This window comes from Rhipicephalus sanguineus, chromosome 9 (genome assembly GCF_013339695.2).
Source record: "Rhipicephalus sanguineus isolate Rsan-2018 chromosome 9, BIME_Rsan_1.4, whole genome shotgun sequence".
Taxonomy (NCBI): domain Eukaryota; kingdom Metazoa; phylum Arthropoda; class Arachnida; order Ixodida; family Ixodidae; genus Rhipicephalus; species Rhipicephalus sanguineus.
Window position 1 is genome coordinate 51,811,940 of NC_051184.2, and position 21,874 is coordinate 51,833,813.

The 21,874-nt window shown below is 47.0% G+C and overlaps 2 protein-coding genes across 2 annotated transcripts; both read right to left on the bottom strand.

The window, feature by feature from the left end:
- Positions 1-840: 840 nt before the first annotated feature.
- On the bottom strand, positions 841-10,217 carry LOC119405523 (probable ATP-dependent RNA helicase DDX5). Its single transcript, XM_037672357.1, has 3 exons — positions 9,999-10,217; positions 2,193-2,405; positions 841-2,130 (listed from the first exon to the last, which is right to left on the bottom strand). The coding sequence occupies exons 1-3, from the start codon at positions 10,215-10,217 to the stop codon at positions 841-843; spliced, it is 1,722 nt and encodes a 573-aa protein (XP_037528285.1).
- Positions 10,218-13,697: 3,480 nt separating this feature from the next.
- Positions 13,698-14,963, bottom strand: LOC119405524 (probable ATP-dependent RNA helicase DDX5). The gene has a single exon (XM_037672358.1). It carries the CDS (start codon positions 14,961-14,963, stop codon positions 13,698-13,700), a length of 1,266 nt encoding a protein of 421 aa, XP_037528286.1.
- Between the last annotated feature and the right edge of the window lie 6,911 nt (positions 14,964-21,874).

Below are 21,874 nucleotides of genomic sequence, written 5' to 3' on the forward strand. Positions count from 1 at the left end.
CCATTACTTGTGACTTCATTACGACGTCACACGATTGACGTCACAATACGTGGCTATCACGTTGCATCATTGCTTGGTCATAGGTGGGCCGATCCCGGAGGCACGTGACGTCCAGAAAGCTTGCTTATAATATTAATTGTTGGGGTGTAATGTCACAAAACCACGAATTCTTAGTGGAGCCGTAGTGGAGGGCTCCGGAAATTTCTACCAGGGGTTCTTTAATGTGCACCTAAATCTAAGCACACGGGCCTTAAGCATTTTTGCCTCCATCGAAAATGCAGCCGCCGCGGCTGGGATTCGATCCCGCGATTTTCGGGTCAGCAGTCGAGCCCTATAACCATTAGACCACCGTGGCGGGTGCAATCCCTTCGATCCCTCAGGCAGTGAAAACCCCACTAGGTGCTGAAAGATTTCGGAGGCGGGAAGATCAATTCGATTGAACAAAAAAGAAAGACGATTGCTTTCGCCTTCAAGTCATCTTAGGCGAATGCACAGGGACCCTGTGAGCATTTTACCCCATATGCCACAGTGGTGCACACACATTTTAGGTAACTAGCAAAGATGGGCGCGTGCCTAACCCTCACTCGAGAGCAGTACATTTTCTGTAAGGAGCATACGAGCAAAAATTCTGATGCATTGCTCCAGCAATTTGTTTATTCTCGGCAAAATTATTATGCACGGCTCTACCAAAGTGTGAGCTCAGGTAAAATATAAAATGAGAAGCAGTTCTTTATCGTTGTAATTGCTTAGCGATGATAAAACGCCCACACAATACAATATGTCCAACAGGATACTTGATGCGAGGCATCATCCCTCAAGCACTTCATCGAAGCCAGTGTCCTACCTTCCCTTGATCTTATTTGCTACCATTCTTAGCCCTGGTGGTATAACTTGCTTGGCCTCTCGAAGAAACGATATCAGCTCCTTGGCACGCTGAGTTTCATCGGGCGATATGAACGTGTACTTCACGCCTCTTCCATCGGGCCGAGCCGCGTACCCCGCGCGGCGCGAGTATTCGCTCGCGCTGCTCGGGTAGTCGTAGCTCACGACAAGACGCACTTTGTCCACTGCTAGAGCACAAGCTGCCACGTCGGTCGCCACCATTATGGGCACCTTGCTGAATTTGAGGGAGTTCAGCGCATAGTCGCGTTCATACGCTGTCTTTTTCCCGTGGATGCCGACGGCGGGCCAACCTTGGAGGCGAAGAAAGGACACGATATCTTCGACCGCTTGCTTCCTTTCAACAAACACGACGGCTTTGTCACTTTCCTCTCTAAGGATGTCGTTGAAAAGGGCTACGAGTTTCTGCTCTTTCTCAACTGTCTCGCAAATGATGACATCGTGTTGCACCTGGCACTTGTGGTCCTCACGGGCAGCCGCACCGATGCTGACAGTGACGTATTCACTCGTCAAATCCTCTATCAGCCGGTTCGCATCCATTGAGCGGGAGGACAGCCACACAAGGGTCTGGCGGTCAGGACGGATGTTGTTCGCAATGATGCGAAGCTGCTTCTCGAAGCCCATCATTATCATGCGGTCAACTTCGTCCAGTACCAGGTAAGTGCAGCAGCGCAGGTTTATCTGACACTCCTCCATGAAAGACACGAGGCGGCCTGGCGTGGCAACGCAAATGTGGGCACCGTCCACGAGCTGCTTGAGTTGCGGTTGCCGGGGTTCACCAGGCTGGAGATACAACGTCCGAATCGGTGACCCCGCGTTCAGCTCATCGGCAATTTCCCGAACCTGTAGGGCCGTTACCCGCGTCGCTGTGACCACCAGGACTAAAGGTCCAGAGCCCCGCAACACAACCGGCTGGCGCATAACGTGTATGATCGCCGGGACGAGGTAAGCGAGAGGCTTCCCTTTTGATGCATCCTGGATAATGGCGACGAGGTCTTTACCTCTGAGCGCAACGGGCCAGCACTGCGCTTCGATTGCGCTGAGCGTTGAGCCAGAGTTGCGTGCCTCGATGACCTTACATATGTGTTCAGGGAAACCACCTTCGTTGACATGCAGGATGGGCTTAGGAACGTCGCGCCCCGTGACAGTGATGTCGTTGGCCTGCCGGTACGCTTCGACTTCTTCTATAGGTCGCTCTGCCGTGGTGATGTGTTCGCGGTAGACGTCCTTCTGGAAAGGCGGCAAGTGAACCTCCCTCCAGTCTGGCGCGCGAAGATTGCAAGCAACCTGACTGTTGCGGCTAGTGGCTGGTAGCCCTCTTCCTCGGCCGCCATAAAGATAATTTTCCACGAGTCGCCGCTCAGCGGTATCTTTTCGAAGAAGCCTCGACCGAGGCCGAAGGTGTCTAGTCCGCCGCCGGCCCCAGGAGCGACGAGCGGTGGGTTCTCTGCGGGAGCTCCTTCGTTCGGGCCGTTGATCGGCCCATTGAGTTGCCACACTCCGAACTGCCATGGTTGGGTTGGAAACCGATGTTCAGCTGCTGCTCAAAAGCATCTGCAAGTCCGTCTACGACATCTTGGACTGCCTCTAACACCACGTTCAGCTGCCCAAGCATCTCGGTCGGCTATTCTGTAGAGCAGTTGAAATGTCGAAATTTAGGCGACGCAGCACGTCGACACAGAACCGACTTCCTCGTTGTCTTCTTTCAGCTATGTAGGATGGGCCAACACGAAGAATACTGAAATACCGATATGACTTTCCGGAAATCGGGGAGAATAAATATCGAAAAACAGGAGCAGAAACTTACACGGAAATAATAATCAAACCACGTTTCATGAAAAATAATGTAGCTAGAGACGATAGACTGCAGTATTTGGTCGAGTTTGGGGAGCATAAAAATTCTACATTATAGTAATTGTTGGGGTTTTACGTCCCAAAACCACGACACGATCATGAGGGACGTCGTAGTTGAAGGCTCCGGAAATTTTTGACCATATGGCGTCCTTTAATGTGCTCTGACATCGCCCAGTACACAGGCCTCCAACATTTCACCTCCATCGAAATGCTACCTCCGCGGCCGAGATTGAACTCGCAGCCTTCGTGTGAGCAGCCGAGCACCGTGACCGCTACACCACTGCGGTGGACAATAGGTCGACATTAGAGAAAGAAGAAAAAACACAGCACCCAGAATTTAAAATAAAAATAACCCGAAAGACAAAAACCTTACTACTATGTTGGAGAATACCGATGGCGGAACAAAACACTGTCAGTTTTGCTTGCAACTAAGCTATTAATGCGGCCGCTCTATTTTCTCGTGTAGTGGCCACGATGGTGTGTAGTGCTTTGCCGCAACATATACAGGCGGCACTACGTGCTTAAGATGTCTTTTATGGAACTTAAACTTCAATCATATATAGCTCGTTCCTTCTGCGTTTCGTTGGTTTGGAAGCATACAGTATTTAGAAGTAAGCATGCATCTGTGCTTGTTTTGTTAAATAAATGCGTACTGTCTTCTTAATAGGCAAGTATAGTACCCAACCGGTGTTAGCTAGCAAACCGAAACTGCAATGGGTTTATTATAAAGAAGGAAGTGGGGATTTTAATTTCCAAAGTAGCGCATAGTGTAGTTACGTTAATAATGATAATTTCAGATGTGTTACGTGACAGAACCACTGTGTGATTATTAAGTGATTTTAACTGTGGAGCTGTTTAAGCTTAAGTGGCTCGAAAACTAGGCGTAGCAATGTGAAGAGAGGATAGCCATGGCGAATAGTGAGAGAGGGGAAAGGGAAGAAGAGCAGGTGCGTGGGCGTTGCTAAGAGGTGAGAGCGATGCTACGAGTTGAAGAGCAGGTGTGTGGGCGTTGCTAAGAGGTCGCGGCGCACTTGCTGGGTCAGGATGGCACGCGTCGGGTGATTGGCTGCGCCTAGTGATGACGTAAGCTTTTGACGTGCAGGTGTTCTCCTATATGAGAAAGATGGCGATCACTCGGCGGTACCAGTATCTGATTAGCGATAAGATGGGCAGATTTGAGAAGGTGCTCGCCTGAGGAAGAGGAGTGACGGCGAAGGAAGCGGGAACCGATCGTGAGCGTGTTAAGCGGCGTCGAGAAGATGCTGGTTTCAGGGCGAGGACTGCCAAAGTCAAGACGCAAAGAGGGCTGAAGACCAGGAGGCGCGGACCAGGAGAGTCGCTGCCAATCGCCAATACGAAAGGACCCACCGTGAAGAGAGAAGACTGAAAGCTATAGAAAAAAACATGGCTGCTCCCTCTGTCTAGGAATCGGTATAACACGAAAGTGAACGTGTCTTCACAGACGTAGTTGGGCGTTTGTTGTGCATTCTTTCGCCCTAAGCGCGAAGGATTGAATGCTACAGCATCAAATTGAATGTTTCGCGAAGAACAGCAAGCCGCTCGAAACTTGCAATGCGCTGCTCAAGCAGAAAGGACGCGCTGAACGAACATACACAGGATAAGCGCGAACTGTCACAGTTGTAACTTATTTCTTTGTGAGCAGCGCGCTCCTTTCGCAAAAGCGGCCGCTGCAGTGAGCGAGGTGACCCTTGTGCTCTCAACGTAAACTTGCAGGTAGAGTGGAAGACGTACAAACCACCGAGATCACGAGATAAGCGCCCGCGCGGGCGACCACGCCCTGTCGAGGCGCGCGGTAATCAGCGTGGGGGACGACTTTTAAAGCGCGCTCTTCGAGACCTTCGCGCCATCTCGCTAGTGATAACGAAAACACACTTTACCGCCGATCTCTGAGTACCGCCACCGGCAAATGGTGTACATAAATAGCTCGCCGTTAGCATAGCAGAGAACATGCCGTCTGTGGCGGAGTCGTTTCGCGCTGCGCGCTGGCGATCGAGAGGTCGTAAGTTCGACTCCCGGTGACGGAACTTTTTCTTTGCCATATGTTAGTCTTTATTTTTAACAACGTCATTTCCGTGACGGAAATGCGTCAGTGAAGGCGTTGTGGACCCCAGCTTAAACACTTTCGTGTTAAAAAGCCATGTTAAAGCCATAGAAAAAGTGTTGTTAAGCTAGCGAAAGATAACCAGCTCCGCATTTTCCTGAGTCTTCGAATGAATGAAGAAGGGCCATTGACGAATCCGGCGCTTTAGCTCAGTTAGAGTTGGTGATATGTATGAGTATAGACTTGGCGTGAGAAAAACTTACCTATAATAAATAAACGTAACTCCAGCCGAATGTCATTTAGGATCCTTGAGGGATAAGGAGCTTAAAATTGCCAAAAGGGGATGCAGTGAAAATGAGAAACAAAGCATCACGTAGTTACGTGATTTCGGAAAAAAGGTAAGCACTACAATGGCAATTGAGAGCATCATTCTTTTGTGCGTAATAAGAAGTTGTTCATTTGAAGTGCTAACAAGATTGGACGGCGTTGCTTTTAGAGCGCAGCTGTTAGGCGCCCGTCCCGGGGTGAGGGTCGTCCCTCGTTGTCCCTCGCCGTAACCAAGCGAATGATCATAGCGAAAGATTTGGCTGGCGCGCCTAAATTCACCTGACGCTCTGCCGGTTTTGTGGAGGCTGATTAAATGACTCTGGGACCTTCGTCGCCGAGACAGAAGAAAAAAAAACATTAAAAGCATAAAAGTACGAAATAGAATACATAAAGTAATAGACTGCAGATCATGCACCCGAAGAAAAAAACAAAAGAAAAACAATAGGGTGCAATCAGAAAACAAAAAACAAAAATTACACCATCTCCCGCTAAAGGGGACCATGAGGCGATGCGAAGCCGGAGCACTTGCACGATCGCGTTCCGTTGGCGTTCGTTGGGCATGCTACCGACCTCGCGTCGTGGAACGCGAAGAGGGACGCTACGCGTGTCGTATCTTCCATCTAGCCTGGCTGTTAATTCTCACAGGGCGAGCGGGGAACCAACGCCACCTGGGGAACGCGGTCGACTAGCGGGCGAGAGGGGGGCAGCGTAGGAGAGGAAAGAGAAGGGGAGGGGACGCGCATGCGCTCGAGCTCATCGCGGCGTTGCGCAGAAGAGAATTTCGGCATTCTAGCCCGCGTTTCAGAGGAAGAGTGGAAAGGGTAAGGGGAGAGGGCGCGGGAGAGGGAAAGTGGAGAGGGAACTGGAAAGGGGAAGGGAGAGGGTGAGTGGAGAGGAGTGTGTGAGAAGGGTATGCGCATGCGCAGTAAGGGTGGGTCCCTCCGCACACCACCCCACTGGTGAGCTCGCCTTAAATACTTCGCATCTATTTGAAAAACGCTTTTTTTTTATTTGAACATATGCAGCTTTTTCACGGCCCTGCAGGAGTGATACAAGAACAAAGTGATACAAATACAGGAGTGGATACAAGAATACAAACTAAACATCGAAAGAAAATACATAACGAAATAACAAGAAAGTGCAATGCCAACAGATCACAATTCAAACTCGACACACTGTATTATGTTCATAAAAGATTGAATGGTGTTACAGCACACAATATTGTTATCTAGTTGATTCCAATGATGGATAGCTGACGGAAAAGGGAATGTTTGTGAGCGTTAACACGACTGAAAGGTTGGTGGATTGACTTGGAATGGTTCAGTCGCATGAGTGTTTAGGCGGGTCTAGCAGGTAATGAGATCGTGATATGCGGAATTGACCATGATATAATTGGTAAAGAAATTTTAGTCGCGAGATAATTCTGCGATGCCAAAGAGGTTTTAAATTTGCCCTTGCGAGCAAGCCTGCAGAACTGGATTGCCTCGAGAAGTCAGAATATACAAATCTAACTGCCAATTTTTGTATTCTTTCTATTTTATTAATGAGATGCTTTTGATGTGGACTCCAGATGAGATCGGCGTACTCTAACATGGTATAATTAGTGTTTTGTATGCATTAAGTTAAGGTGTGGTGGTGCAGTGCGCAATTTTCTCCTCAGGAAGGATAGCTTCCTCTCGGCTTTACTACATATGGCTAAAACATGTAGTTCCCAGTTGAGGTTCGATGAGAGAGAACACCTAAGTATTTTACTGGTCACTTTTATCGGATAGTGGTGTTTTCCCATAGTATATGTAAAGTTAAGGGGGTTGGTCTTATTTGTGAATGAAGTGAAATGAGTTTTGGTTGTGTTTAATTTCATGCCCCAAGTATTGCACCAGGAATAATCATTTGCAATGAATTGTTCAGATTAACTTGATCGTCTGAATTGTGTACGACTGTGTACACGACACAGTCGTCGGCGAATAGTCGCATTGAACAGGGTTATTAACAGAAAATTGAATGTCGTTAATAAACATTAAAAACAAAAGTGGAGCAAGAACCGATCCCTGAGGTACTCCAGAGTAAACATCAAGCGGTTGCGATAGATGGTTGTCGATTGTTACCCTCTGTTTCCGTTTAGTTAAAAACTGTTATCCAGGCTACTATTTTATCATCAATACCAAAGGCCGATAGCTTTGTTATTAAATCCTTGTGTGGAACACGTCAAACGCTTAGAAAAGTCTAAGAAAACGGCATCTAACTGACTGTCTCGTTAATTGCATTGGCTATGTCGTGAGTTAATTCAGCTAATTGGGTTGTAGTTGAGAGACCTGATCTGAAACCATGTTGATGTTTGTAAAGGAGCTCATTTGTTTCTAATGAGTTTATTATGGACTTGAAAATTATATGTCTAATATTTTACAGCACGAGCTCGTAAGCGACACTGGGCGGTAGTTGCTTATTTCTAGCTTTGAGCCTGATTTGTGTATAGGGACTACTGTAGCGTTGCGCCAGTCGTCTGGTAATTCCGAAGTGTGTAGAGATAACGTGTATATTTTAAAAGATATTTAGATGTCCATTGCGCATACCGCATAAAAGAGTTAGTAATTTTATCGGGACCAGTGGATTTTTTCAGATTAAGCTTGAGTAGCAGAGCAAGTATGCCTTCTTCAGATACAATTAATTCTTCCATGGGTACTTTCACAACATAGGGGGTGTAGTACCGCGTTAGTGGCATGTTTCGTAAAACTGATTGGAAGAACTTATTCATTTCATTAGCGATTTGTTCTGGTTTCCTAATAACTTGTTCTGAATAACTTAATTTGCGAGATTGAATCTCGTTCATCTGACAAGTATCGCCAGAATTTGTGGGGACTGTGGGTCATAAATGATGGTAACGTAGTGTTAAAGAAATGAGCTTTTGCTTCAAACATTTTGTGTTTCAAGGCTCCGATAAGATCGGATGCGTTGCTCTTGTTTCCCTTTTTCCGCCGTCGTTTTATTTTCTTTTCAGTTGAATTATTTCACGAGTTATCCAAGGGTATTCTCGGTTGATGCGTTTCTTTTTATTCGGAATGAAGGTATGTTCGCAATAGTTGACAATGTTTTTAAAACGTGTCCAGAGTTCTTCCACATCTGTTAGCTCGGTGAATTCACAGAACTGTGTTTTTAGGAACGTAGTACAGCACGATCATTTGCACGGGTGTAATCTTTAAAGTAAATAGATAGTGGCTTTTTGTATTTCCGCGTGTAAGTAATGGGACAAGTTAAAGAAATCACTTTGTGGTCTGAAATGCCATTCTCGATGGACACAGAAGAACCTTCTAATGTGCTACTTACAAACGCTAGGTGCAAGCAAAGACGACGACGTTGAAGTGATCCTAGTGTTATCAGTCACTAGTTGATTCAGTGAAAACGCGAAAGCCACGTCGAGAAGCAATTCTGAACTCGTGACGTCACGACCATCATGTGAATATTGCTCCAGTTTATTCCGGAAGGGTTAAAAGTCCCCGGCAAGAATTATTTTTGACTTGGAGTTTGTATGCTTGGAAGATGATCGTGAATCACTTCGATGTAGTCAGGTGCCACGTTTGGAGGCCTATATATCCCCTCCTATGGTTATACTTTTATTGCAATATGTTAACTTGCACCAAATGCTTTCATGGTCAGGAATGCCATCGAGTTCTAAGGATCTGATATTCCTTTTTAATTGCTACCGCTACACCGCCGCCTCTTGCTCTCTGTCCCTACGGAACAATCTGTTATGTATTAGGGACAACTTCTGAGTCACGTACTCCAGAGTGGAGCCAAGTTTCCTGGTATTATTAGAACGTGAGGTTCGTAGGACAGGATGAGGCTCTCTAATTGATCAAGTTTGTTTGCACACTTCTGGCATAAAGGAAAGAATTCTAAGTTGTTTAGTACATGGCTGTCATTGGATTCTTTCTATTTGCAGGCTTATTATGCGCAGTTGAAGTTGACGGGATGTTTCGCGGTGGGCTGCTTCTGAGATATGTCTGTTCTAGCATTCTTTACCGGGTCCCATATATAACTCTTGCCATCGACGTTCAGTTATCGAACAATAGTTTAACTTTGCTCCCTTAGCCCTTCCGGCTGCTGCTGAGTGCCATAAGTGCGCGCGCATGTCTCTTACTCTTTTAGAAAAATCCTCGGAAATGGATAGGGGCGTACCCTTGAGTTTGGTAACAGCTAGACAGAATTTTGTTTTTTTCGCTATAGTCATACAAACGTAGAATGATTGGTCTTTCTCGGTCATTTTTACGGGTGCCTATCCTATGAATTCTTTCGATGGTTTAACTTCGAGGCCGAGTGTGCGTTTCAGAACGTCTTCCTTCACTTTCTGTTCCAGTACGTTGGCATTTTCGTTAGGCTCTTTCGTAACACCATAAATGATCAGGTTATTGCGTCTACTCCTGTTTTCTAAATCATCCAGTTTTAGTGCAAGGTTTTCGATTTCACCTTTCGTGGTGTCGTAGTTACTTTCATACTCGGCCAATCTTTCTTCGCAGTGTTTAAGTCGTTCCATATCGTTTTCGATTTTAGCAAGCCTGGTTTCCATATTATCCACAGTTCTTTCTACCTTCTTTATATTAGTCATTAGTTCTTTTAACGTTTTATTTGTTTTAGTTTGTTCTTTGAGTATTTGTTTTAAAATATCGCTGTTAGGACGCGTATCGGATTCGGAATCAGAACTCGGACCAGGATTAAGCTCAACATCACTTGATGTTAGTAACAAAAGTTTACACACATGATAGCAATCAGCAATCAATGAAACAAGGAAGCGTGGACTCGGCAGCACCATAAGGGTTACATCGTCATCTCTTACTGAGGTAACAGAGTAATCATCACTAACCTGCACAACAAAAAGAGCAGGAATAAGCATCGCTGCCTGGTCGGTGCCGCCAATTCCACTGAAGTGCCTCGGGTCATGGGCTAGGCTTTTATGCTGTCCGCAGCTTGCTGGCGTCAGTGTTGTCGCATCTGTGACGTGGCAGTTGCGCTGTTGAGGTGCGTAGAAGCTGGTCGGCACGGGAATGGGTTCGGTCCATGATGTTCTTTCTACGTTGATCATTGGGGTCGATCCGTTTGCGTGCAAATGCGTAGGAACCCCGGTCAAGAGGCATTTAGGCCACAGCGCGATCTGCACAACAAAAAGAGCAGGAATAAGCATCGCTGCCTGGTCGGTGCCGCCAAGTCCACTGAAGTGCCTCGGGTCATGGGCTAGGCTTTTATGCTGTCCGCAGCTTGCTGGCGTCAGTGTTGTCGCATCTGTGACGTGGTAGTTGCGCTGTCGAGGTGCGTAGAAGTTGGTCCGCACGGGAATGGGTTCGGTCCATGATGTTCTTTCTACGTTGATCATTGGGGTCGATCCGTTTGCGTGCAAATGCGTAAGAACCCCGGTCAAGAGGCATTTAGGCCACAGCGCGATCTGCACAACAAATGTTGAAGTGTTCATGTTGAAATGTTCATGTTGAAGATCGCTGCTCGGTCGATACCCCAACCATGCTGTGTGAAAAGGAACGTCATTGCAGGTGACATTCGTTGTAAACTCTCGTGGAGCGCCTAGGGCAATTACAACTACGCACTGTCCACTACAAGGCGATACGCGAACCTACGCAGCTGCACACTTTGCTCATGCTCTGACTGATGATGATGACGAATTATCGATGATGATGACGAGTCTTTTGTAGTGCATAGGCAGCTCTCGCCAATCCCCGTCTTACGCAACTCACATGTTGGACTCATGGTGGAAGTAAACGCGTCTTCCACGCAATATTGTATCTGAAATCCAGGGTTCGGAATGAACCCGTCTGGTCGGAAAATTCATGGCAGGAAATAACTAGCGCCGATCAAACGCTAAAATAAAACACGAAGTTTTGGCCCCACTACGGCGGCCTTGTTCACTGCTCCCCTGATATACAGTATACGCCGATATGCACTCGATTCCTACTTCTCGTCATGAAACCCACATAACCGACGCCACTCAGTACATTCGATACCTTGTGAATAAGGTCCCCGTAGTGGGGCCGAAACGTCGTTTTCTTTATTTTAACGATTGGTCGGCACTTGTTATTGAGAGCCCACATTAAATTTTTTAACATAATTTCCCGACCGACATCACGTCTGTGCATGGTCTTGCCCCAAGCTCTTTCCAGCACTGACGTGGCTCTGTGGTAGAATACTTCAGTGCCACGCAGAGTACCCGCGTTTGATTTTTTCGCGAGCCGCGGCTTTTTATTCCTTGCATCTGTGACGGCCTGACGGCCGCATTCAAGCCCCTAGTTTTTTAGATGCGAAGCAGCTCTTTGACTAGCCTGTGTAACGCTGTCCCTCCGTGCGTCCGTACGAACGCGCCGCAACGCGCTCCCCTCGCCGCAGGTGTTGGAGAGGTGCCCAAGTAGGTCACGCTCCCCTCGCAGTGCGCTGACGTCACTCTCTCCCTCGCCTGCCGCGCGCTCGCCGCAGCGCCCGCAGCTGACGCCTTGTACGTTCGTCCGTCCGTTTGCCGAAGACGCTCCTGCTCCGTGTGCGTTGCCGTGCGCGTCGGCGACGTCGCGATCCTCGCGCTGTACCTCGCTCCCAACCTGCCGAAGAACCAGGTTCAGCGCTGTCTGGAGGAGACGCTGACTGATTGCGGCGAGGCGTGTCGACGCGCGCCTCTTATAGTCGCGGGAGACTTCAACGTTGATGTCAGCGGAGGAGGAGGAGGAGAATGGCTCGTCGATTACATGCGTGACGCGCACTCGCTGAAGTGCGTGTCGGCGGAACGGAAACTACCCACCACGATAAGGGGAACGTGCATCGATCTGGTCTTTGCCGACTTCGACGTCGAATGTCTGCAGGAACCTCTCAGCTTGCACTTCGCCGATCACAAGGCCGTGGTAGTCAAGAGGACTCTGAAGAAACGACAAGACCTACGCCAGCCATCGCTTCAAACGAATCTTCCAGCGCTCACCGCAGCACCCGCGTTAGCGCCGTTCAACCCGTGACGCCACGCGTGCGCAACGCTGCTGCTTCGCATCCCATCAGGGTTCCCTTTGGGAAGATCGTGTTAATTTTTTTATTTCTTTGTAAAAGTGTAAATCTAGGGACTTTAGGTCGCACAGCGGCAGCTCAGACACCCTCTCTCATCTTTCATCATCGCTTAAATGCTATGGCGCTGTGTGTGGGAAAGGGAAGCGGTGCGAAGGTGCGCAACCGCGCTCTTGATGCTGGATCATGACGATAATGATGTTAGTCGTTGCCTGTTCCTCAGGGACGCACTACTCGTTTTCGTCTGCCTGTCTTCCAGCAGCGCTCGCATCCCCCACAACACAGCCATCGAGTTTTTCTTTTTCGCTCACAAACCAACACCGCCGGCGGCAACCCCGCATTTTCTATGACACTGGCTCCTTTACACTATCGCTTTAATATTAAAATATAAAGAACTCTATCTAAGTGTGCGTACACACGTCGTTCCCAAGCTGTCAACTTTTAATTTACTTCGTAACGTATTTTTCGCATCTCACAGTATGTCGATAAATATGTGCACATTACACCGTTGCTATGTATGCTCAGTGCTTACAGTAAGCGCGCGCACTTCTCTAAAAACACAATTCACTTTCGTGCTCACCTATTCCCATGAAGAAGGAAACAACCATGTTTTCAAGGGATCAACCAGGGATCAACCAGTCATTCCTGAGCCTTAAACACAAGCGTTCAGTTAAGGAAAAATATAAGCCGGGCAAAGTTTCCTCATGACGTGTGGCCTTGCTAAAGCCACACTGCCAAACATTTACAACAGTTGTTCTTCTACAAATATTTATGCCCACACATGCGAGCAATTTTCCGGAAACGATAAACAAAAAGATACACTCTGTTACAAAGCAGGTGAATCACCTCTGTAGACAAAGAGGAAACCTATAAAAATTATATGTCTACAATGATTAGAGAAAATACTTTGCATATTTATCTAAATATAGTACGAACCTAAAGAAATTAGAATACGAAAATTAGTTCTGCTGTACTCCACCGAATAATTTACCCGCCGGAAACACTACCAAGTCGAAGTGCAACGGTAGTTTCATGAAATGTACTTTCGGATATTTTTTTTCAGTAAGCAATAAACAAACAAGGTTCCAGATATGTTTCTGAAGGAATTTGTTTCATGTCCTCCAAGGTTACATGCACGACTCGCTAATTTCGAGCGCAGGCAAATTTAAAAGCTGGGTGCGATTCTTCCGCACAGCGGGGTCTAAACAGTGAAGGTTATTAGCTATAGCCACTTGGTTATTTCCAGAGTGGTATATTCCTACTCACAAGGCGAAATCAGTATCCATTGCCTATCTCCTCGGAACGTTCTTTGCTACCTTACTCAGCTGCGGCGGCACATTCTGCTTGGCCTTTCGAAGCAAGTAAATGAGGTCCTTGGCATGCTGGGTTTCGTCCGGTGCTAGGAACGTGCACACCACACCCCTTCCATCGGGCCGAGCCGCATACTTCAAGCGGCGCGAGTATTCATCCTCGCTGTTCGGGTAGTCATAGCTCACGACGAAACGCACTTTGAAAGCTGCTAGAGCACTAGCCGCCACGTCGGTAGCCACCAGTATGGACGCATTGCTGAACCGCAGGTGTTCAGCGCCACCTCGCGTTCTTGTTCTGTTTTCGTGCCGTGGATGCTAACGGCGGCCCAACCCTGGAGGCTCAGACTGCACACGATGCCTTCCACCGTTTCCTTCCTTTCTACAAACACAATGGCTTTGTCACCTTCTTCAGTAAGGACATCGTTCAAGAGGGCTTCGAGTTCCCTCTCCTTCTCCACCATCTCGCAAACGTGAACAATATGCTGGACCCGCCGGGTGGGGTCCTCGTGTGTAGCCGCCCCAATGCTAACCGTGACGTAGTCACTCGTCAACTCGTCTATGAGTTGCTTCGCATCCATCGTGCGCGAGGAAAGCCACACAAGCGTCTGCCGGTCAGGACGGGTGTTGTGCGCAATGATGCGAAGCTGCTTCCCGAAGCCCATCGTCATCATAAGGTCAGCTCCGTCCAGCACCAAGTAACTACAGCGGCGCAGGCTTATCTTACGCTCTTTCATGAAATATACGAGGCGGCCTGGCGTGGCGAAATAAATTTCGGCCCCTTCCTCGAGCTCCTTGAGTTGTGGTTCCCGGGGTTCTCCAGGCAGGAGATACATCGTCCGAATTCCTGCCTTCACTTTGAGCTCGTCAGCAATTTCCCGAACTTGTAAGGCCGCTTCTCGCGTCGCTGTAAGCACCAGCACTAAAGGTCCATAGTCGCGCAACTCAGCCGGCTGGTGCAGTATGTGTATGATGGTCGGGACGAGGTAGGCGAGATGCTTGCCTTCTGATACGTCGTAGATGAAGGTGACAAGGTCTTTACCCCTAAGCGCTACTGGCCAGCACTGCGCTTGCATCGCGGTGAGCCCTGAGCCAGGGTTGCGCGCCTTGATGACCTTCGATATGTGTTCAGGCAACCCAGCTTCGTCGATGTGCAGGATTGGCTTCGGAACATCGCCCCCCGTAACAACAATATCGTTGGCCTTCCGGTATGCTTCGACTTCTTCCATTGGTCTCTGGGCCGTGGTGATGTGCTCGCGGTAGAAGTCCTTTTGGAAAGGCGGTGCTCGTAGATTGCGTCCAGCCCGAGTGGTCCGGCCAGTCGGCGCCTCTCCGAAGAACCGCGTATTCAAGAACAAAACAGCCCCTAAGTCTCCGTAGGGCATTACCGGTCTGAAGTGATCTCTTTCGGCGAAGATGGACCGAGGAAAACCGGGTTTGACATTTTGCCCCGGAACTCCCTCGATTTGTGCGTCCATGGTAGCGTCAGGCTGCCGCACTCAAAGCCTCAGAATTGTAATGGCTGGCGATAGAATTCGATGTTCAACTGCTGCTGAAAAGCATTCGGAAGTGCCTCTACAACTGCATCTGCGGTTGTGCCTTGTAGGCTCACCTGTCCAAACACATCGGTCGGCCAATTTGGTCCAGCCGTTGAAATTTGTAGTTTAGGCGACGCAGCACGTTCACATAGATGCTGATGATGATGCTGCTCCTGGGATGATTGGCACCTACCCATTCGGGGGAATCGGCCAAAAGTCGGGCGGTTCATATATTCATGAATTTTTCAAGTTGTACTACAGGATACAGCGTCAATCAGAAAGAGTCATTTTTAATTATTCCTAATTTTACAGTAAATAAAGCATGGTCGGTAAACTCTCAAAAGGAACCAAAATCATTATGCCAGGAGGAAATAATCTAAACGTTATTAGCGGTTGATGGATCTATTAAATCAATTTGACTCGCTTATGAATTTCTCTACAGCATTACAATGTACCCGTCCTAGTTCCCGTCCCAGAAGGCACATATGACAGCAGTACAGTCGAAGTAACTGGTAGACCAAGTTGCCCCCCCCCCCCCTTGACGTGCCTCTTTGCTCCTTCCCCGAACGAAAGACGACTGGGTGTTTCCTCTCTGCTTATGGAGCCTTCGACGGCAGGCCTCGCAAGCATGGCGATGCTACCGCATGATCTATACATGCGACCCAGGATCATTTCATCTATGGTTCAGCCGCGTTCGATCGGAGCGCTCGCGCGTAGTACATACGATGCGCAGGGCGACGTTATAAATTTTGACTTTATAGAGAACATGACGGCGACATCGACAGCGTAAAATCGCCGGGAGTCTCTATATAGTTTAATAACAAACCAGCCTGATGAAAGGAATCTAAAACTTTTCATGGGAAATGCATATTCAATTGTCTGTAGGGCTATGGACTACAAGGAAACGCTGACAGCTGTCCATTATTGGTTATTTATCAGAGATACAGTTCGAGAAACAGAAATCGGGAGACCCTTAAGCTTCGTCTTTCATGCTATAGCAATATCCGCACGCACGCACACGCGCGCGCGCTCATACACACACACACACACACACACACCACACACACACACACACACACACCACACCACAACATGCCCAGAGTAAAGGTAAATGCTTCTGCCCTCTTCGACAGCACGTATATGACAACAATGTTTGTGTGTCCAAAGTTGAGCGAGTATTGTGCGCTGGTGCACTGTTGGCGCAAACAATAGACGACGCCCTGCGCCTCTCTTCTCTCTGCATTCATGCGCGTTGAGTTCACTAACTCAAGACAGGCACACACACTGCACTGACACTTTCAGCCACTGCAGTAGAAGTAATAGCGAATTCACAGAATCCATCACATGCGTGTCAACAGCCCGGTGGCGTGAGGGAATGTCTACGGGCGTGACATTTTCTTCGAAGTATCGATGAACCCTCCACGTGTGTGTAATAGAATGCGCACACAAATGTGTGTGCCCTTTGTTATGTGTAACTATCGATGCACCCACTACGTGTTCGTAAGGGAACATCCCCGCGGGGTGGTCACGCCATCTCTCGGAAACGGCGGGAAAACCTCGGCACACCGTCGCAACGCCCCCAAGAGATGATGCGACCACACCGCGCGCCATTCTCACTCGGAGACGGCGGCCACAAGAGTAGGACGCGATACCGTAATCGGCCGTGTTCGTATCGCCTTCCCAATCGCTAGCCTGCCTTCGCTTCGCGGTGGAGACCTAAACCAAGCCGCAAGGAAAGCCAAAGTGTTGACGTCCTCCGGCTCATATCTTTATTTGCATCTACATGGAATATTCCCTCACGGCCAACGCTGCTTTTTCGCTCACAACAAAGACGCCGTCGGTGGCACCAACATTGCAATTTTAGCGAAACGAGTTATTCGACGCTGTCAAGTTAAAATATAACATAAAACCATACTCTAACACCTGAAAAAGCGTGGTAGGAATGAGCACGCGCCTTGTCAAAAGTGAGGTGTGTGCTGGGAGTCAGAAAAGAGAGCTGGAAAAGAGATGACCAAATTGACCAAGCTTTCCATTCATAAGTGGTCTTATACATTGGCCAATTAGCTGAAATGATATATGATATGATGATGTGGTTTGCCACAGGATTAGCTGGAGTTTTGTGTTAGAACAAATTCGAGCGTATGAATTTTTTATCTATATATGCTATAGTTTCTGAGACAATCCACTTGCCGCTGTTGGTATTAGGATACGCTCGCTACACAATGCGGAGTGGAGAATGCAAAGACGCGTAGCATGTTTAATTTCTGCCAACCTCTCGAGTAATCGCTGCATTGAAAATTCAAGAATACCCACAACAGGGTTTCATGGCGAGAGTAGATACTTCGACTGGCTTAACTACTCTGCGATACCGTATCTTACCAAGTGTATTATTTGAGATATCAGGTTTACGCAGATAATGAGGCACGGAAGTGGCCGTAGCTACTCAGCATCTACACTTGCTTACGTGAGTAGCCAACTATTTCTTTAAGGTATAGAGCCAAGTGTGTTATCAAGGAGAAAAATGCGAAAAAAAATGCGCCCTATGCGTTACTCACAGCAGATTCCAGTTTATACGGAGGACATGCGAGTGCTAATTACGGCACGCATAGACATTTCACCTCACACTTCTTCGCGCAGTGATCTTTTTTGCGACCTTTCATGAAATTTGATAATTAAATGAACTTTCGCTCATTATCTTCTCGTCTCTTACTGGTGTAAGTGCTTAGACTTAGCGCCCAATATAATCATAACTTTGATAAGTTTTAACGATGTTTTCGGCGTAAATTTGTGTGAAGTATTCTATTCGATTTTCGTTTGAAAGTTCCGGTATTTTTTTGTCCAGGCTTCTTGCACAGTGCACAAAATCTGAGTTTCCTTTTCTGCATTTAGAAACACCTCTTGGGCGCGTAACTTACGCGATAAATATAAAATGCTGTTCATAACGCTACATTAAATTAAAGCATCACGACACTGGCACATTTACTCTTTGGATGAATATGAACGATCCTTTAAGATACACCAGGGAGAGGAGAACTGATTCAGGAAACTCCTTTAGGGCAGTAGTACTAGCAGTTTAATCTGCTTAGACGGAAGAATAAGATTGGATCAGCGCTGCATTGCATACATGGCGCGTCTCATGATAGCGTGGTAGGGTGCATTGTTGGTAACGCAAAGTCTCTCATAATTTATACCACAATACTGCAGCACCGAACTATATCTTATCGCGAGTGCCCGCAAATAGTGACCAAAGAAATGCGTTCTTCGGTGGCAAATGCTGTAGTCAGATCATAAACTTTGCAGTGAGGCATGCAGGGCTCAGGCGACGGCAACCTAAGAATCATCGCAGTTCTTGAAAAACGTCGAGGTCATTAGGGAACACTAAAAAATGGAGTAATTGAAGAGTGTGTAGGAAAATCAAGCAGACGTAAACAGCCCTAAGTAGGAGACGAAAAAAAAAAAAACAATTAAAACCGGCGTCACTTAGAGTCCCTGTTCTGCTCCTGTCTGTTTGTGTAAATGACAGTGCACGCACAATCCGTTCATAACATTAGCTCTCCCCCCCCCCTCCTTCCGCATCAAAGATTCGTAATATTTCATCAGCGCACCCGCTTTTTGCTATAATAACCATGGCAATGGTGAATCTGTCTCTGGAAAGTAAATGTCCGGCAGTGTGGTTGCGTTTTGTTGCAAAGGCAACCTGCGCGGGAAAGGTTATGAGTGCGAGGACTAAAACCTACGGCTGTTCCACTTGACTCATATGCAAACAGAAGCATGAAGCATCGTAATGAAACAAGCCGAAGCCGAACGTGAACATACTCACGCTCATCAAGCTCATTCTTTCAACCGTCTCTGTTTACTTCCGAACAGAAGACGCTATTAAAGCAGAACCGACTGCAGAATGTATGTCGGATTACGTTTCTCCTAATGTGCACCTATTGAGACATTCAACAGCGCAATAAACGACAGGACATACAGAACACGACGCACACAGCACCGTCTTCTTTTTGTCGTGTCGTTTTTTGTGCTGTTCCTTGAAGTATGTACAACAAACAAGCCCAACTATGGGCACTGTTGAAGCCCTTTCTGCCCGCTTTAGTGAACGCATTCCCCACTTTCTAAAATATTTGATTCTTGGTTTTGTGATGCCCATAAAAAACAGTACGTTGTGACTCAAGATACTGGTTCGTGTTTGAAGAAAAGCTGTCACTCCCCTTCATTCACTACGCACATACATTGGAACATACAACATCAACACTGCGATGTACACAGGAGATAATGCAATTATTCACTGAATTGCAGGGCGCGCTGGCATTAGTTCCTACATGACATCGAGCTTACACGGGACAGGACACGGGTCCCAGTTATCAAAATTCGCAGTAGCGTTTCTAACAAGAGTAAACCTCCCAGCACCCTTATGCGTTGCATCTACCTCTGTGCAGTAGCGAAGGCAAAACATAAATGCGAACACGGAAACAAATTACAAACAACATGCATATGTTTCTCGCACACATGGTAACTAATTCACCGCTGCAGCATTTTCATGCGTCGCGTGTTTTTGTTTTATATGTCAGCTAAAGTGCATTTACAGTGGCACCTAACAGTGTATCGGAAGAACAAGATAACCCCCCCCCCCAAAAAAAAAAAAAATTAGTGATTTATAGTCATTCGACGGTGGCCCGTGAAATAATCATAGCACAGATATCATTGCCGGGTATTCAGGCCTCAGCAGCAATATATTACTGTGGCTTCAATTATGGGGGGTGTCCTTGCTTCCAGTCTGTATCTGGTATAAGAAATCCAAACACGCCGCTGCCAAACAGTAGTGATGCCGATGCCGCACTCGTCTGTTTATGGAAGCTCCGGACGTATTTGCATAACTGCTGACACTTGTAACGGGACTTCGGAGGTCTCTTCGATCCGCTTGGGCGAACAAACATTCCCAGCGCTCTCTGCTTCCGTTGTTGTTATCGTTAACATCCATCTACTCATAATTACAACACAAACATATGGGCGCCACTGAGACCAACTTGATACACTCTATACAGGCTCAGCAATTGTTTCTCTGTGGCATGGTGCATATCATCTAACGATCTCGCGTAGGGCACATAGTTTACTCTTCCCTTCAACTTACGCTGGCGCTGTCTGCGCTCCGCAGAACCGCCTTCCCGAACGACATGTCCAGTCATTAGAAATGGCTTGGTCAGGCTCGTACAAACACCGCGACAACTTCACTCATTCTACGTGCCAAAGAAAATCCTAAAGCAACATTCAAATGCTAGGATTAAAATTTTTTCAGTACATCGTGAATTGCACGTGCAATCAAACACACCTGGCGCAGCTAAATGCTTAACAACAGCTCCCCATTGCCACATGAGGCTCTCTTGTCCACGAAATATAATAACTTTAGCGTGTGCTCTTTTTAACTTCATACAATGACCCAACTATAAATTTTCTAAGCTTAGCGAATCTATAGGTATTTTGTACTCTACAGCGGTGAATTGTGCGGTTTCCAAGCAGGATGTATGTGTTGCATGAATACTTTATATATCATCGCGAATTGTATGCTACCAGGTATATCCAGTGCACTCGTCAAATTATTGCTCTAACGTAAAATTTAAAGTAAGCAGGGGGCAAACAACGCCAATCATTACTCAAGGAGGCACATCTATTGACCTTCCTGTATAGACATTATACATAAGTGAATTTGTAAAGTTATTTTTTTTGCCGTCTAACAACAAATCACGAGATAGAGTATACGTAATGCGACATTGCGTGCTACAACAAGGAAGTTAGAAACAAAGTTCACATGCAAAGACACCAGCTGTTATCTCTGGCAAGTGTACGATTTCAGTAATTGCTGTTTGCTGACGAATATACTTGCAAACGATACCCGATTTATCATTACTTGGAAACATTAGCTCGAAGAAACATTACAGTAAACTACAATTTCGGCATCATGTCAGTACATCCTTACATAATTAGCTCACATATTATAAGTAGGCGACCGACAGGCACCCCGACATCGCACGCATTGAGAGAATCAGCAGGAACAAACAACCTGAACATTTATAAAATACCACTATAAAATATGACCTAGCATCATGAACAAAAATGTGTATGAGGGATGAGATATCAGATGAACCACGAAGGTTGAAACAAATAGCAGTCATGTATCGACTCACAGGGCCCCTTATGAATAAGACGACTCGAAGGCGAAAGCCATCTTCTTTTTCTTCTCAGTCGATGGATTAATCCTGCCGTGCCTCCCTGCGTTAGGTGCTTTCTGCACCTAACGTAGTTTTGCACTGCCTCCAGGTTTGAAGGCATTGTTTCTGCAACCACTCCTGATTTCGCCCTGCCTCCGTGACCGGCCCACCATAGATCAAGTCGATGAGGTCATGCCATGACGTCATCATGCGATGTCCCGTTATATTACGTCATATGGTGACGTCATCACCTCGTGATGATTTTTTTCTCACTCGTATTGGCGCCGATGATCAATTTTCGCGTTTGATGAGGCCGTTTAAGGCTTTTGTCTTAATAAACTATATTATAGGTCGCACTGTGCAGCTCATACATTTCTCGTGTGTTACCTAAAACCACATGTAATGGAGTTCACCCTACCTCAAAAGAAAACTCAATAACACATAAGTCATAGCTTGAGATCAGCGAGATTTCCTCGAATTATGGCCACGAGTACTGCAGTTACTTTCAAGCAATGGTGCAATGTAAGAAATCTCTATTCGAGGACAGCAAAATTGTTCGGTGCAAACCCTTCGCATGGTGAAACAGCACTAAATGACTTCAGGCACTTTCGACAGAACAATGACGATAAGGTCGCTTTTATTTAA

Bases quoted from the DNA above. Each gene is read 5' to 3' on its own strand.
- LOC119405523 (XM_037672357.1), bottom strand. From the start codon at position 10,217: ATGATCAACGTAGAAAGAACATCATGGACCGAACCCATTCCCGTGCCG. The intron at 2,406-9,998 runs GTTAGTGATGAT...CAACCATGGCAG, and splicing joins CTGCTCTTTTTGTTGTGCAG to TTCGGAGTGTGGCAACTCAA. The intron at 2,131-2,192 runs GTCAGGTTGCTT...CCGCCTTTCCAG, and splicing joins ACCAGCCACTAGCCGCAACA to AAGGACGTCTACCGCGAACA.
- LOC119405524 (XM_037672358.1), bottom strand. From the start codon at position 14,963: ATGGACGCACAAATCGAGGGAGTTCCGGGGCAAAATGTCAAACCCGGT.